Source organism: Cariama cristata, unplaced genomic scaffold (genome assembly GCF_000690535.1).
Source record: "Cariama cristata isolate BGI_N322 unplaced genomic scaffold, ASM69053v1 scaffold10568, whole genome shotgun sequence".
Lineage (NCBI taxonomy): Eukaryota > Metazoa > Chordata > Aves > Cariamiformes > Cariamidae > Cariama > Cariama cristata.
The window spans coordinates 51335-70493 of NW_009630648.1; the positions used below are offsets into that span (position 1 = coordinate 51335).

The 19159-nt window shown below is 35.6% G+C and overlaps 1 protein-coding gene across 1 annotated transcript in view; it reads right to left on the bottom strand.

Moving 5' to 3' along the window:
• The window catches only part of LOC104165871 (liprin-alpha-2-like), a gene marked incomplete at both ends in the record, with an annotated part of 72309 nt that overhangs the window by 50678 nt on the left and 2472 nt on the right, over nt 1–19159 (bottom strand). Inside the window, 2 exons of the mRNA XM_009705632.1 lie at nt 4147–4221; nt 14745–14909. Coding sequence (XP_009703934.1) covers nt 4147–4221; nt 14745–14909 — 240 coding nt within the window. The remainder of the gene's footprint in view (nt 1–4146; nt 4222–14744; nt 14910–19159) is intronic.

Consider the following 19159-nt stretch of genomic DNA (forward strand, 5'->3'; position numbering starts at 1 on the left):
GAGCATTTTAAATATAATCTATGTGTCAATTGACAGAAGCAATATAATGTTTTGCATTTGCAAACAGCATTGGCATTTTCAACAAATGCAGAAGAAAAGCATATGGTAGTACAGTGATACATAAAGTCAAACCAGTAATTTCTCTAATTTCATATTCTACACAGTCCTAGTGTTTTCTGGGTTCCTAAACTATATCTTTGAGATAATAAATGTAATTAAAGCTGTATTTTCTGTGCCACATTTTCTATTAATGAGGAAGGATGGAGAAGCCAGCATATTAACCAGAAACAAATAAGAATTTTGGAATGCCACTTATAATACTATTCTTATTAACACAGGAAGATCTTACAAGGGCTGGATAAATGTTTAAAATGGGCAGGAGAAAATTAATGTACAAAGTAAGCACAGCCATTAAAAAAAAATTACTTTTTCCCAGTATAGTATTAACTATGTATAAAGCTTAATTTTACATACAAGCCTTGGGGGAAAAAAGCTCTAAAGGTCATTGTTCTGGGGTTTTTTGGAAAACTATTTGTTGAGAGCTCTGGGAAACAGTGAAATCCGTTAATGGAAATTGCAACAGTTGTCATTTAACACTGCTTGTTGCAGCAGAAATGGATTTAAAAGCATCATTATGGGCCATGGTCTATAATCTATGTATCCTTGCCCTGTGGAAGCCACTAGAGCTTGAGTTCCTGGTGATACATGGCGCTAATGAAATATCTTAGTGTGTTGTTCGTACATACTGTAGTTTGCATACTTTTAACAAAGACTCACGCTTGTAATGCTAATAAGAGGACCTCAAAAGCTGTGGAACAAAAGGGGTTAACTTGTCAGTAATTTCAATATTAAAGTTAATTTCCATGAAGAGCAAAACTGGGTAGGAAAATTCGCACCCCTCTTCCCTTGCAAATGAGACTTATTATTCTCAAATTAGTGTGTAAAAGGGAAGCTGGTTAGCAGAACCTTGTTGGAATTTGAAAATTTTCATATACTCACTGAGAAACATCACATTTACCTTCAAAATGTTCATAGACAGACACTATTGTACCATTGAGCTTTGGTATTGGATGTACCACTTGCAGCTTGTCTAATTGCTAACTGCCAATTACAAGCTTCAGCAACAAAACTATTTGGAGAGACCATGCGTTATGTGGAACCAGATGAAAAACAGCATCATTTTAAAAGCACCTGAGGGGTAAGCAAATGTAGCTATATTTCACAGTAATTTAAACTAAAAACGGGAGGTACATTTTTCAGAAAATTGTTAACAATATCTGCTATTCATCTTAGCTACAATAGACACAATGAATAGGATATCTACCAGTTGTGAACAAAGAATGGCTTCCAGTGTAAGCATAAAAAAAAAAAAAAGTGGTAATTTTGGGTACATCCTGATAACTGCTGATAAAAAGCAAATACTATAAGGATGACCATGGAATTTAATTATTGTACAGTTATCTGTATAAAAACTCACTAAGCAGCAATTCAGATTGCTGCTGTGTTTAAAGGTCCCTTCTACTGCCACTAATCAGCTGCAGCAAAATAAAATGTACAGTCAAGTAACTTTTTCCCCTCGTAAAACATATATTTAAAGAATTTCAATCCACTCTTTAAATGTAACATAGGCCCATTTTGTATCTCCTCCATATCTAAAAGCCCACTGCCTGACTCGGAGAGTTTCTGCTGTTTGTAACGAGTAAGAGACTAGAATTTAGGTGTCTATGCATTACGTGTCTACATATGGGCTTGTTGTGAGAGTCAGTCACCTAACATAGACATTTGGTGTCATTGTAGTGACAAGGGGTATTCCTTGCCCACCTCTAGCTCCAGGCAGACACAGCTTTCAGTCAATTTTGTGTTGTTTCTGGCGGATTAACCACCAGGTTAGCTGGCAGACTGGATTTACCAGAGCTCCACAGACTACAGTCAAATTATAGATATCAGCTCACATGTAGACACTCAAATTCAAGAGTCCTAATTCTGAGCTGAATCTTGTGCTCTGTGATACAGAATAATGTTCACTGTTTGTAAACATCTTAACATACACATTTCTATTATTTTTTATCCCTGAATCTCATAGTTGTTATATACCTAATCATATACTACTTTAATCAGGGGACCAACTTACTGTCATCATTTTGTGTTTAGATATAGTCCTGAACATGTAGTACACTCTTAGAATCAGTGTGAGAAAATGGATATGAAAGAAAATATTAGTTCTCTTGGGAGAACAGACACTGAGTGACAGGAATACAGGAATTACTGAAAACCATATATTCAGTTCCCTTGGAAACTTGGTCCATTTATTTTTATATATAGCACAATAAGTTTTTTAAGTCTTTTATTGCCTGTGTATTCACTGTGGAATCTAGCATAAAACCAGGCGCTTATATTGTAGTTCTCTAACTAATTTTGTCTCATTTAAACAACTAATTGTGTGAACATTATCTGAACTCTTGTTCAAATGCATTAACTGTTTGAAAAGAATCCACTCATTCTCTTTCACATCTCTTCCCATCTAGCTCTTTTTTCATTATTATTTAATTGAATTTCCATTTTTCAGCTTTAACAATTCCTCACAGGAAACTGGAATATCTGCATTCAGATTGTGTTAATGGTCATGTTATGCTTGGTTGATTAAATGTCCTTCTAAATGTTTTTAGTATCATGTAGACACAAAGTTTGTACAATGTTTCTAAGGATTTGGGGCAAGAAAGGCCATGAAAGTCCTATTTCAATTTAATTCCATTGTATATGTTTTTAGTCTTTATTGTCATCACAATTTTCACTAATTTTCTTAAAACTCCAAGTAACAAGGCAATGCTCTAAAGATCTGGTCCCATGCCCAGTGAAATGAACTTGAATTTAATTGGATGATGAATGGGAGGGATTAGAGGAGTACAATGCATCTCAGTTGGCTTGACTGACCAAAAGGATTGCTTTCTATTTAATACACACTAGTGCAAGTAACAGATTATGCAACATAGTGTAACTAAATCACTTGAACCCAAGTATTCTGGACAATATGAAATGGAAGAATAGAAGAAGGATTTTATTTTTGCACAGATGAAGTGCAGTCACTTCAGAGAAGAAAAGGATGATTCAAAATATCTAGTTCATAGTTTATAAAAAGGAAATACTAATATCCTAATGCAGATCCTGTTTTTAAGAAGTTACTTTAAGAAAGTAACTTTTGTAGCTTAATATTGGAAAAAAAAAAATTTCTTTAGGAGTCACTATTTTACATTACCACACGTTATTCTGAATTACAGGTATTCCATTTTTCCAGAACTATTTGGGAGTATTTTAAGTTTGCCTGTACTTTGTTTACTCAGTTTTGCCTGAGTAAAATGACACCAGTAAACGGACATAACCCAAAATAGCTTTAATCCAACTCTATTGCTTGTCTGACTTAGTTTTAACGGGGTGAGAAGCACACATCAGGTGGAGACTCAGAACATGATGGGAATGGTAAAGTCCATTATTTATATTTTCTGGTCTCACAATCTTCTCCCTGGGGTGCAAAATTCCTTTCTATACGTGTGTACAGTTGTGTGTGTAACACAACCACTACGTGGTGTTGTTCACCCTTCCAAACAAAAAAGAACAGTCTGCAAACTACCATGCAGAAAAAAAACCTCTTGTCCAAGTTCACAATAGTTATATGGCACCACAGTTCACCACGATACACTGCAACTAAAAGGGAAGAGATAAACCTACATTTCAAGGTCATCCATAATCCTTCCTTCATCAATGTTAATATTTATATAATGTGTGTATACATGTGTGTGTTTTAATTAATTTTATAGTAAAATGGAAATTCAGGTTATTGAATTGTTTATACTGTCTGACATATTTGTTAGTCCACTCCTTTTTCATGTTCAATAAGAAATTTGGGAATCTGTCACTAGCTCTTGGGTTTTGGGTTGCTCACAACAGAACAGAAGAAGGAAATAAATCAGTAAACAGAAGGTTGTATCAATCTTACAACCACCTTAAACAAACCTCACTGAGCAGCTTACTCAGAATGTAATTAATCTTTTTTTTTTTTTTCTGACAGATTTAAGAAAAGTGACAGGGAACACATGGGACAGAGTATTAGAGAAATTGAACCTCAAAAGGGGAGAAAGTGTTTTATGTTACCTCCTGGTTAGCAGCAGCTAGTTCTTCTTCCAGTGCAGAGACTCTTTCTAAAGAAACCCTCAGTCGTTCCCTTACCTAGAAGAAAAATCAAAATATGTGCAGTAACGTAATTTCTATCAGTCTTTAAAGATTATATAATCTGCCATATGCACTACTGTATGCCCTGCCAGTCCGTTTGCAGGCATGTGTGTTGCATCCTTTCATGAGACATACTGTGTAGTAAACATTTAAACCTAACTATAGGAAGACTTAACCCACAAAAATAGGTGTCAAACTGTAAATGCCATACTGCTGTTCCACAGTTTGCCTATAATTTTATGGAATACACAGAAAATGCAAATATTCTAAGACCACATTAGGCATAAAAATAAAATGTTGTTCACAAACATCTTTTACAAAGGATAAGGAAAAAACATTCGCAGATGTTTTAAGTCCACTCCATGGAAGATAACAAATCTGTTCATATTAATTGAATGCAACAAATTTATTGAAAAATAACTTGCAGCATTGCCTTCAGGCACAGATACTAAAGATTTTTTATGCCATCATGCAGTTTGTTTGGGTTTTGCAAAAAGTCATAAACAAGATATATTCTCAAAAGCAGAAAAGACTGCTATGTTTGTACCAGTTTCATAGATGACCTATTCTTTTCTAAGGATGCCTATGATCTACTCTACTGTTATGATGATGACTATTGAGATTATTACTAAACATTAATTATTATTAAATAATAATGATTTAATACCTCTGAAGACATATTTACTGTTGTTTGAGTGCTCTGGCTCAACATCAGTTCATACAGCAACAGACAACCTAAGCTGGCAATGTAGTTGCCAGTTTCCCAATACAATCAAAGGCAAAACAAATGTAAATTGATCTTCACTGTTGTGTGTAGGTGACTTTCTCTCCTGACTATGAAGGAAGCCTATGTCAACTCCTCTCCCAATCTATACAACTTCGTTAGGCACCTCCCTTTAAATAACTTTACCACCTGGCTAAGCAGTCAACACTCAAGATATATTTCTATATGTGTTCCAGCTACATTGTGGCAATGCTGTTCCAGGTGATGATCCAAGGACGTTTAAGGCTGTTAGCAATGTTTGTAGGGAAAATTAGCATATTCTATCAGACCAAGAGATGTAGCTGGAAAAAACATCAAAACAAAAATCTGTCTTTCATGTACAATGGAACATTTTACATTTTCATGTACTTAAAATTGTTTTCACACCCTTGACAAATACAGGAGGTCCCTGAAAAGGTTGTGTAGGTCCTAATGCTTTCATACTTTTTCCACTGATACTTCCTAGTCTAATAAATATTACCTTTCCTTATATACTTTATTTTCCATTACTTCTGAGCAAAATGAAATTTTGCAAATAGACTCACTACATCCTAAGAACGGCTTAGACTTTAATAGCTAAAAATTACTTAGCAAAAGTATAACATAGCATGTTCACTAAACTTTAAAACTAACTAAATCTAAAGATCAAATACATATTCAGGAAATATTAAGATGTTATCAAGATTAGAAAGAATCCTCAATTTTTTAGTCCAATTTCTGATTTATTAATCTCCCTCTATTCCTTCAGCACTATAAGACTGAAAAAAAATCAACTGTTACTGTTCCCAAAGATGTATGCTTTAGCTTAAATGGACATTTCCTACAGGGTGTGACTACATAATCAATAGCTGAGCTGCAGTAACTGACTGTGCCTGTTCCTCACCTGATGCAAATGAAGTTTAAGCCATCTTGAAGTAGCAGTGATGGAGCCTTCTCTGAGTGGCAGTGATAAGAGTGAAAATTACTACAAATTCTTGTTTCAACCATTTTCATACACCAGAACAACAGAATGCAGCGAAAATATGCAATGGAATCCAAAATGTTTCTGCTGTTTATTAAATTTTTGTACTATTTTTTATCAAAGATGTATGTAAAAATCTTTAACCATAAAGCTTGCTTTCCAAAATGAACTACATAATTCCTGGAAAACAGCCTCATAAAGCTTCAGATTTACAGCAGTACATAAGCTATCATCACAGTCACTTTATATAATTTTTTTAGTATTCAATTATAACACACTTGGAATATGTAAAATTAATTTGAATTATATTTACTAATTCTAATTTATTCATAATTTCCATCTAATTCTATTTTTCATAAAAATCCTTCTCACCAAATGTATAATGCATCAATTATTCTGGCCATAATTGAAAAACTTTAATTGTTTAAATAGCTGAAGAAGTATTTCTTACTTAATTTGCCTTTCCTTTTTCCTATTTTTTAAATCATATTCTGCTTGAAAAACAGTATTATCTCTCCAGTTCTTCTACCAGCTTCCAAGGGCAGCTTGATGACCTGTTTCTCTACCCAGACAGATGAAAAGGCCAAGGCAGTATGAGTCCACTACCTGGTACTCAGTCTTTCCTCTCTCTTTCCTCCTACCATGCTCTCTGCCTTCCCAGAGGTTCCCCCGATTCCTCCGTGGATCCCCAAACTCTCTTTCTATATCCTGCTTGTCTTCCCATCACCATTTCTGCCTTTCACTAGATCTCCACTATTAAAGTCCATGTCCTGTCTTCAAGAGGCCTGATTTCAATCTCTCTAACCACAGTGGGAGCTGGCAGACAACAACTCTTAATGGAAATCTCAGTTTAAATGTAAAAAATACATGGAAAAATGACAGTCATCTTTCTGGCTTCAGTCCTCTTGGCTGTAAGCACTGCCGAGGGACAAGATGATTGACAGAAAATTCACAAGACAGCAGTTGTTAATAGCTGAAATTAAATGCAGAGTTGGTAATTTTACTTTAAATTTTCATAAGTTTTCTGAAACCTCCTTGTATTCAAGCCTAAGTGTTTTATAAATGAGAATGCATGTTGAAAAAATATGTTATAAGATGTCTAACACTGGCATTCACTTTGAATAGTGTTAGAATTTGCAAACCAACTAGGTAACATTACTGAGGAACTCCACAAGGAGCTGGAATCAGAAAAATTATCCTTAACCTTTACATACTACGTCACTGCAGAATTGAATCCTAGTGGGTTTTGTACAGACATTTTAAAGCCTGAAAACAACATTCTCTGGAAATAATAGGCATTTGTTTCAAAGGAAATTTGGGAGACATTTTTTACATGGTACTTCAGAAAAAATAGATGGAGAATTAATGTCTTTATTCTGAATATCAAGCTATTATATTCAAATCCAATTTTTCATTCTTGGCCCTTTGTCAGTAACAACATGCAACAGTATCAGCATGACACAGAGCAACAGTTGGAAGTTGTTTCCCTTGCCTTGCCTTGCCTTCCCTACCTCCTATGGACACTGTTACTGCACTGCCTTTTTTACAATGACCTAACCAAAATTGCAATCTGATGGCCCTTATTTATTCTCTGAATATAAGAGCTGCTAAAGGAACTGAAAACAACTCTGCCTTGGCACAGAAGACTTCTTTTTTCCTTTCATATGACCAGTGAACAACTGATTCAGATTCACATTTGCCATGGTGACATTCAAAATGTTGCAATTAATTCTTCATTTCCAACCACATATATAGCAGCTGTTAAAGTTGAGGGAAATATTTGATTCTATCAGTGAAAAAGAGGAAAAGTGCTACATCAGCGTGCTGATCTGAAGCAGAATTCTGCTCTGGTTTACAGCCCACAAACTGTAACTTTGTTTCTCACTTTAAATTTCTTTCTCAGTCTTTAATTGATTTAAAAATAAACTTGAGGAAGAACACAAAAGCTGAGTAAAGATTTCAGGTTTGGTTATTCGCATTCCAGGAAAGATTACAGCCTACAAATGCCATACTAATGTATGCGGTGTACATATATTTTGAAAAAGATTTTACTCTGAGCAATATTTATCCGGTTAGCAATTGTGTCAATGTTTTCCTGAACTTCATACGTTCATATTGAATAACCTTTGAATCTAAGTACAGAGCAACAGCCAAAGCCTCTGAAAAGCCATATACAAATGTATTGCAAAGAATTTTGTATTGGATTCCCTCTTCAAATTTATGTTACAGCAAAGAAAAGAAACAGAACCATCCTCATTTCTGAGAGGTGCAGGAAAGGCTGTTGTTCCGGCTCACTATCTTGTTAGAGAAAAAGGAGCTGGAACAAATGCAAACTATTTTTATCTGATAATTTGGCTTTTTTCATATGATAAATGCAAATGAATGATTAGAATATTACATTGTTTTTTCTTTTCTGGAAGTGAAAGACAGTAAGTGAGTAACTACAGCTCATAGAAGTAACCATTATCTCAGTGAGACTGTGTTTATCACGTCAGAAATACCATACTACTTAAATTTCATATGGTCCTTCAATGTCTTTCTATTTTCTTGGGCACTAGAGAAAGCTTTACTAAACAAGGTTTCACAAAGTAAGACTTATCAGATGTCACTTGAACCATCAGAACATGCTATAACACACATTTTTAAAGGACAGATTCCCATTACAGTGCCACAGACACAGCAGAAAAGGGTTGCTCTCTTTATGTTAGAGTGGGTATCCAACATGTGCCCAGATGACTGGGTATTCCTCTGGCTTTTAAATGCAATCACATTATGTTGAAATGTAACATAGTCAATGTCATGTTAGCCCTGCTGTTGGTGCAAAATATCACCCATCTTTCTCCATCTCCTAGCAACTGCTTCCCACTTTTTTCTTTGCTGTCAAACTCTTTCTCCATTCTCTCCAGATTTGCAGCCCACAAAGAGCTTTTAAAAAACACTTGCACATGCTAGAATTGAATCACTTATTTTTCATGAACAGTCTATTGAATAAAAGCTCTCCTAGCTACCTGCTAATGAATAAAAAGACAGTGATAATGTTGACATGAATAGGTTGTTTTTATTTGCTAGAATATTAGGCATACTTTTCTGCCATGAATTAATCTTAAGAGAACCAGTGTTTTTTGAATCTTAGCTAGGACAATAACACCTGTCAGTTGCTTTTCTCCATGAAGATCAACTGGACACTTGTCTTAAAAAACTGACAAAAAAATGGTTTTGGAGAATAAGTTGCTTCAAACAGCTTCTTCTTTGCAAATGTACATTTTAAATGTTGAACCCAAAGTTTAACGCAAAATAGGAAAAAAATCTGCAGGAAAATAAACATGTTCAGACAGATATTAGAAGTCAATTACAGCTATAGAATGATACAAAGAAAATAACCATATTTCTAGTTTTTGTTTTTCCTGATTTGCATATAAGGAATGTATACTTCCTGACCTACTCTACACTCAATGTCTATTCTAACCATGAAGTTAGCCTGAGCTTCTATTTTCTATTCAACTCTAATGATGTCTAGTAAATCTCATCTACATTTGTCTTATAAACTACTCCATGTATATTCATATATAATATCCAAAAATATTTCATAGTGCTGTCTTACATTATTTCTACAACTTTTCATTGCATGAAATAAACTAAGATAGTTATCAGCTACTTAGCAGCAGTAAGAGAAGCCTTTGAGATCTGAAGCCTTAAGGTGGTCAGGGGTGATTAACTGAAGAGAAGTTTCCACACAGGCTATCTTCCCTATGAATACAGATGCAAATTTCAAGTCACTTATGCAATAGCAAAGGCTATTAGAAATGTTGGGTCAGAATTTCACATTGGTCCTAGTCATAATCAGTCCTAACCTCTAGTGTTTAAAACTTTCAATTTTTTTAACAATGCTCATTGTTTGTGGGACATAACCTAACCTTACACTTCGAAAAAACCAATAACTGAATTTAACTTTGAACATGAAGAAAATCTAGAATTGGTAGCAGAACTGCCCACGTCCTGTGTTTTCAGATTTCTAAAAATTTTAGCATATTTAGATACATAAAGATGTTTGAAAATATGTATAGTTTCTGTCAAATTAAACTTCTAAATAATAATAGTACAGTTAGTGCAGTATTAATTTCATTTGCTGTGACACAACTCACTTACCCAAGGAGACACAAGGAGATTTCTTTGAGATACACATAAAATAGTCCATATTTATAAACTAAATTAACTCTTTTATTATCTCTATGCCCTAAAGTGAAAATTCTCCCAAAATACACTACAACTATGCAAGAACAGACTATGAAGATTGTTGTTTGGCATCGCTAGGATCTCATACGGATAATGGGGTAAGAATTTACTATCTTCTGCTCACTAGGATGTACCTATTGCGTTCAGCCAAACAGGACTGGCTCTCCAGCATGGGAAGCTCATGACAAGTTTACATTCTACAGGGGGTGAAGGGATGCTGAAGGACTTGTCAGACACTGAAATAACTGTCAATGAGAGTCATGCTTTCTCTGAAAAATGCAATCATGGCCGTGATCTCTCTATGGTGGTCCACCTTTTGGACAAAAGGTAAAGGTAAAGCCCAGACTTCATGTAATATATAGAGAGACAATAGGCTTTTTGAAATAAGTTAAGGTATCATTTCTGGTTCTCTTTATACTTAAGCAGGCCTCCCTGGAAATATGAACCCTGAATTGACATGTTTTATTTTCCACCTTCCAGTCTGTTTTGTATTTTTCATTGCATTTTGTTATAGTAATGAGGACGTTTTTGTAGTTCTTGTACTGTGTACAGGGCAATCCTTGCATGGCCAGTCAAGTTTTGTGGCAGAGCTTGTTACAACACCTTGAAATGTTTTAGTGTAGGAAGTGAAAACATGAAAGAAAATTTGCATTTAGGAAGAATGTAAAGACTTTCTTGGGATTTTTGTAAGTTTAAAAGGCAAACATTTTTATGAAAATATCTGGTTATGCTTTTTCAAGGGTGTAACAGCTAAATTATTGGTTTCAATGTCAACATTTCTTGTGAAGAAAAAAATTAAAGAAATGTTTCCACTATTCATTTGTAAAGGGTCATGGTACATTTTCAATGCACTTTTAACAGTTTCATTTACTCTTTATCCATTAACCTACTTCATTTTGGGGTGCATTTTCTGATGGGACAGTGTTTATTTCCTGTGACATCAGTATATTATATATCATGGGGTTTTGCCTCAGTATTTACCACAAAGTTCTGCCCTCAGGCCTCCCTGAGTATAGTAGCACAGTCTTGGGGAGTGAAGCATAACTCACAATACAGGAGGATAAGACATACACAAGCCAAGGGGAGCAGACCGGCTGCCTCCAAGGGTGTTGAGAGAGTTGATTAACTCGTCATAGTGGGGCCTTTTTCATCTTTGAAAGGTAATGGCAGTCAGGGGAGATTCCTGATGAGTGGAAAACCCATAAACATTGTGTCCACCATCATGAAAGGTAGGAATTATCCTGGGAAGATCCAGGGAACTACAAGCTGGCCAGTGTTGGGAAGGTTATGGAGCATACCTTCCTGGAAGTAATTTCCAGGTACATAAACGACAAGATAGTGATTAGGAAGAGCCAATATGACTTTGTCAAAGGCAAATGACATCTGGTCAACCTTATTGCCTTGTGTGATGAGATGACTGGCTCCATGGACGAGGGGAGAACAGTGAATGTTTTTTACTTTGTCTCTACCAAGGCTTTCTGCAAGATCTTCCTTTTACCCCGAGAGAAAATGGTGAGATACAAACTGGGTAAGTGGATTATACAGTGCATAGAAAATTAGCTGGACTGCAAGGCTCAGAGGTTTGTGATTAGTGACACAAAGTCCAAGTGGCATCCCATTACTATGAATGGAATAGCCCCAGGTAACAGGACAGGCTGGGGAAGAGAAAGCAGTTTTGCAGAGAAGACCTAGGGGTGAGTAAGGCCAGACACACAGTTCAGTCATCAGGTTGAGGGAAATTATTATTCCCCTCCAGACTTTTGAGACTGCATCTGGTTTTGGGCTCCCTGGTACAAGAAAGACACTGACAGACTCCAGCGAAGGCCCACCAAGTTGGTCATGGGCTCGAGCACAAGGCACATGAGAAGAGGCTGAGAGAACTGGGTCTGGTCAAACTTAAGAAGGGAAGGTTCATGGGAGACCTTATTGCTGTCTACAACGAGCTAACCAGAAGATGTGGAGAAAATAAAACAGCTTCTTCTTGGAGATGCAGAGTGACAGGACAAGACGGAACAAGATTCAACAATGGAAACTCCAGCTAGGTATTACGGAAAAAAAATTACAATGAAGGTAGCAAAATACCAGAATAGGTTTTCTCCCTGGAGATATTCAGAAGTTGATTAGACAGGACCCTAAGCAACCTGAAATAGTTGGCGCTGCTTTGAGCAGGACGTTGGGCCAGATGTCCTCTAGGAGATCCAGCCTACATTATTCTACTAGTGTCTGAATAATTTTTCATAGGTGGATTAATATCTTATTTCTGAAGGATCTGAAACAAATCTAACACATAATTTTTCTGTCAAAGAAAGTGTAGAACAGATGACTCACATGCCATAAAGGTTTTTTAGCATATTTGGGTATATTCAGTCTTTCTTACTTCCATTATTTTTGAATAAAAATCCCAATAATGCTGACAATGTGTGGTACAATGTGATACCTTTATATTATCAGGTATCTGGATGGTATATGAAACATCTTTGATCCAATCCTTCTAAAGAGAGACACTATAAGATAAACACATAATTTTATACAGAATTTATAGCTGATAATATGTGCTACATTTATAACAAATTATTTTAAAATCATTTACTAAACTGTTTCCTTGATTGATCTTGGAATGTTTTATAATAAAAATATGATTTATTATATAAAAATAAAAAAGGTTCAACACATAGATGAATAGCACAAAGGAAAAAATAATTTGGGTCAATCAATTTTAAAACTTGTTCTATAACGTAACAAATCTCCTGTTAATATGATTGCAGATGGCTGATTTTTCTACACTGATAATTATCACTACCACTGGGACAGAGACCCATTATATACATAAGATGTCGGCCTCTGTCATTCCAAAATTTTTAAATGAACTGAATAGTGATTTTAATTTGTTACATTAAAAAAAAAAACAAACCACAATTTTTCAGGAATATAGGTCAAAATATGATATTTGGCTTCAATCAACTTCTGTACAATAATTTTCAAAATAAGATGCATTATTATTCCTCATATTTATCCAGTACGATGTCAAAAAGTATAAAAGGAGGAGAGCTCCCTACTTTATAGTTTTAGCAATTTTTAAAGTGTTGGACAAAAGATCAAAGCTCAGACTACAAACCTTATCAATCCTCAAAAGATATTTTTAATAATGCAGTATTTTGTAAGTCTTGATGACATCCAAAGGCTTATTACAAGTAATTGCTTACAGTGGCTAGAAGTCATTATATTCCCTTTTCTAGATTTTCTTTAAATGTGCTTTCATGAAATGTAACTGAATAGAACATATAACTAAAGAGATACACCTAAACACAAAATACGTTTTGATTTGGTGTAAGTTCCTTAAATTCATTTAACTTTGAACCTGATAGTTAACCCAGTATGCCTCATAACCCACAGTGTTTCACACCTTTATTACCAATGAAAAATAAATGTTACTCTATAACTATAGCTACCGTTTTCATAAAGCTGTTTCTTTTAATAATAATTCCTTAAATATAGTCAGCTTTCTGAATACATTTCTGGATTTAAAAAACTCAAATTTATTACTGCGAAACCATTGAACTTGTTCTACACAACACAGCTCAACTGTGCAGTCAATGGTTTCAGACGCTGTGCTGCATAACGTCTCCCTTCCTTACCCAGCCATCTCCAACAGAGAAGCAGCTCAGCTGCAGCAATGAGCCCAAGCAAATCTGCCAAGACAGACCCCACAAGGAACTCGGTTCTTTGCTTGTGAGCAATGGTTCTCATGTGCTTCCCACACGTGTAGTTTTGAGGCACTTACGAATTCAGATACATCATCTTCTGAGCATGTTGTTTCTAGACATGAATTGGATTTCTCAATTCATGTAAGCAATGTCCAGGGTGATACATCATAGTTGTGCAAAACTTCACTCACACACAAGAGTCTTCCCAGCACAGGACACATGAGGAATCCAGTGGAAAGATCCTCTTAATTAGCATGATGAGATGCAGTTATCGTCAGTGGTATTTATCTTGATTCTGCAAGCCCTTCATTACCTCTGATAATGCAGGATCTACTAATTTTAGGTTACCCTACTTGTAGAGGAAACACTGTGCTTATGTAGTAAATGGTAAAAATGTCTCTGAAACTTAGGAGGTTTTCCTCCTAAAAATTTTTAAGAGGCAAGTTCCTTTATGTCGTTAGAAACATCTCATTCTGCCTTTTTGCTCTGTTTGTGTGTTTTTAAAATTTGAGATACCTACATTTTCTCAGCAATAACTTAAAAGCATATCATACAGACAATAAATGCCATGGTGTTACCTTCATTTAGTGCTAAACAGGAGAAGCATGTCTGGTAGGGGTGAGAGTTGCCTATTTTGAAAAGTCAGTACTATTGTCTACAAAAGATAGCTAAAATGACCTGAAGTGCATTACAGCGATTGGTCATAAATTCCTATGGATTTCTCTGGACACATGTAAATGCTGTAAGTACAGAACATATTCCAAGAAGTAAATAAACAATACTGTTGCTCTGCTGCATCATAAGGTATAGTTAAGTAAGTTAAAGAGTGTATTTAGTAAACTTCTTTTCCATACTGTACCTTTTCATCCAAAGCCTTGTGGTGCTCAAACAGAGATTTCAGAGCTTTGAGGACCTCAACTTCACTGGAAACTCCTGAGGGAGACTGTGCTTGCCGTTTCACCACTGTCATCCTCAGTGACCTTTCGTGTCTTGAGACAAGGCACTCCAAATGCTCCAGTAACAGCTATTGGATTTGACATGAAAGATTATTAATTTTTGTGCACCTAAATGCCATGGAAATTCTAACTACAAAGTGCATGGTACCAAATGACAATTTTCTTGGCAATCTCATTGTAGGATAGACTGTTGGAATTATTGACAACATTTCATGATTCTAAATCAAATAGAAAAATACGAAATCTACTCATGATTTCATTTAAAACTCTGAAAAGTGAGAACAACAAATCACTCAGCATAGGGTCACTATTTAACTAAATTAAGTACATATTTACCATATTATTTGTGATAGTAATTGATGAGCATTAACAATCAAATAACAACCAAAGCCAGTCTAAAGTATCATGCAAAAATAGTAAAGAAGTTTATAACTCATTCACGCTAACTGTAATATATTTACAACTTATACTGGAAGATACTTAACAAAGTATGTAAAAGTAAACAGTATTTTTATTAAATTTTTAAGACTATTCATTCTAAATGCTACAGCTAATGGTGTTTGTCACTAGCATGTACACTATAATGTTCATTGTCTCTGCTGTATTACAAGCATAATGGAAGACAAAAAGGTCCATAAAGAGAAAATTCAGATTATTGTAAATATCTGTAAAATAACCTGCAGATATCTATTGTAAAATCATACGATAATTATTTTTCATTATTACTTTGAGGTTAAATGAAAAATTTAAATGGTATGTTGATGTTGTATAGAAAAATTCTCCATTTGTCTATACTTTCACAGGGCTACCATTGCTGTTCCTACTGTCTGAACATAAAAGAGAACCGGTTAGCTGTAAGGTTAAAGCAGGGTACCTAAAGACATGAATCACAATGTATTGTAATTAGAGCATACAATTATATCTAAGTCATTGAACTGGAAATCTGAGTTACATGGATAATTGTTTATTATTTCTCCTTCGATGTGGTTCTTAATATAGCTACTATTAGTAAAGATATATATTTATCTGTAATCCATAGTTATTCTCAGTCACATAATGACCTTTATTGTTACATGAATTAATAGACATAGAAGAGCAAAACCAGAGTGTAATCACATTATAGTTGTAATATATTGCTATTAAGTCAGGAATGATTAGGGTTTGATGTTATCTTTGCTTCAAATATGGTTCTTGTGTCTGGATTTGCACCACTGTACTATTCACAAAAAATAGTGAACACATACACAAACAATGTTAGTACATTAAGAATTGTAATGACTCCATGCAGTTCAAGAAAGGAGGGTATTTCTACCATTTCTGAATTCAAAGGATGGCCGGAATTTATCAAAAGCAAATGAGCAAGAAATTCACAAGCTTTGTCATCCAATCCCTGTAGGGCTGACAGCAGATATAGGTGGATTTTTAATTATTTGAGGGAGTCCAAAGTAACAGGCAGATTTGAAGAGACCTCTTCATCATAGAGCCATCAGGAACTTGGTACAAGGCCGTGGTAAGGTTGTAACTCAAATGAGATCAGAATACCTTCCACATACTTATGGAGTATTTCTGTTCATAGCAGTACTTAAATACACAGTTAATTGCTATCATGAATAGAATTGAATTTCTGAATTTTGGTCTAAATTCATATATCTTTGTGATTTTTCTAGGCCACCTAGTTTATCTAGGAGATAGCTGGAGGAAAGTAAACAGTTGATTTCTAGTGCTAGAACCTACTCTCTGCCCCACCTCTCCAAAGAGACTGTCTGGCTGCAACATTTCCTTCTCTCTGCAGCCGGACCCTGCCCCACTCTGCAGCCCTGGGGTAGCCAGACTCTGACTCTGACCTATGCTGTGGACTCACATTTCTCCACAGTCATTCCCACTTGCTGGCTGATCCTGTTAGAGCCTGGCTCATCCTGCTCTGTTGTCTGTCCTTTCTGCCTTTCTTTATGCAGAAACTTTCCAATGCATCATAGCTACCTCTGGAACAGTTTAAATCTGGTCAAAATGCTATGAATTTCTAGAGAAACTGGGGGGGAAAAAAAAGGAAAATGTTGAACCACAGCTCATTCCTTCCATAAGCCTGTAGCTGTCTGAAGCTCAAACTGACACCCACTAAAGCAGTTCAGAATAACAAAACCTTGGTAACTATTTTTTGGCCGAACACTGAGCAAATTTCTAATATTTGATACCCTACTACCCTAAACAACTTATCTCTTAGACAAACACTGTGATGATCAGAAACAAGAGTTCTGAGAACCTGTACGCAAGTCTTAGTTGGAAGGGAAAATGAGAAAATCTGGTTTAGGAGAGAAGAAAAATGATGGTGATACAGAATTCTTGACATGGAAAAATCTTTCATGACAGAAGGAATTATGCATAACCTATAGCACAGAGATAAATAAGAAACACAGGAAAAAACCCTAATGTACATCCTGAACTTCATTTTGGACTGGCATAGACAGACAACCTCAACAGGGAATTTGAAGTCAGCATGGACTGAAGAAAGAAAAAATCCTTACTAAGACAAGGAAGAATGGTGATCGAAGAGAGTGAAGAAGAGAGAAAAAATAGTTAAACAAGGTTTCCAAGTGTAAGAAGAGAGCAGAGTGGTCAGAACTCAGAATTTCTAATGGGGTAATCGTGGAGGAGATGACTATGTGGGATGAACAGTGCAGCACCCTAGACCTTTGTAGAGCAGCAGAAAATGAATTTCAGTTTAGGTTAAGTTACTGCCATGTTAGAGATGTGCATTAATATATAAAACTAAAGCAATGAAAGTCATCCATTTAATATACACAAAACCTAATTTTGCCTTTAGCTTATAATTAGCATTTTAGAGGTGACAAAACCATATTTCAATGTCTGCATATATTTCATAGTCATTAAATAAATCAAGTGCAAAATACTGTGTTGCCTATTCTGCTGTATAAAGACAGATGAGCTGACATCACAGTTAAGTGTAAAAATACTCATGAGAATTATTGCACTACTTGTGAACATTTCATGCTTTTTCTTTCTGTTCTTATTCATTTAAGTCACTCAGTTTGCAGTGGTTCATTTTTCTGGACACTACCTCTGAACACTGGAATTTTCCTTACCATCAGCCCTAAGAATGCTCGAGAAGGCATGCTGACTTGTATGTTTCTGGCTTGTAAAAATTTCTTATTTTTGCTTTTCAACAAAAGTTAACCCTATTTCTCCACAAATTCTGTAAGCACTGCTTACAGCAAATCCAGCTGAGCAAAGAGCACCATTAACCAGGTCTCCCAGTGCCACGTTACTGTTGGCCATACTGAAAGGGAAGAATAACCCAAGAGTTAGAACATCTGACTGTGACTGAGCCACCTTGCCCCCTGCTTTGCTGAAATGATGCTGCTATTTTATCCATCTTTGCCCCAACCAGAACTATACTTTAAAAAAAGGGTAATAGATCTTTCCTACTTCCCTGGGATGAGCAAATGTAACTGCACTGACAGAACTACGAAGTGTCCATTGCTACAATGATGGGGGAAGGGATATATAAGCATATAAAATTGACATTGAAGATCATCGTGTGGCCAAGCAATGTTTAACAACTGAAGGAAATCAAAATAACTTGTGGGCATGGGGGCATGTTGAGGGCTTTCCCCCTGCTATATAATTCAAGAATTACTACTCCAAATACTTGTGAGAACACCAGGAGATTTCATGTCGAAATAACATTGTAACAATATTGGTAGTTCATTTAAACTACAAAAGAATTGTTAGGAACAGCTTTAGGTATTTTAGTGTGTTGCAATTAAACTCTGGCATTAATAAAGATCATGGGCTGCTGAGCATTTTCTGCTCCCTCACGCTGTGTCGAGCTGCTACAGCCGTCAAGCACTCAGAGGGACAGGCAGCTTGCAGAGAAAAGAAGATGAAGATCAACAGCAGCAGGCGGGACACAATCACCCACGCATCATTGCTATGCTCTTCCTACTGGAAAGCATAAGCTTGACAATGGATTATGAAATAATCTGACAAGTGAATTGTACTCTTATGCTGGGCAAATTTTAGGATGCTCAAGATGCCATGCTGATAATTGAATCTTAGCTAAATGGGATGAAGGTTTCTGGAGCTCTGGACTCTTCATGAGCATAGAGTGTTTAAAAACAAGCATTTGAGGACTGAAAAAATGCTCTAGTGCATATTTTGCGAGTGAAGGAAGCATCTTTAAAATGTTAATTAGAACTAAATCAACAAGAACAGAGAAAATTGTTAGAATATACCCAGCTTTCTGTATTTCTCAAATCACTTCCAATGCATGGTTAAATTCAACGACATAAACTACATC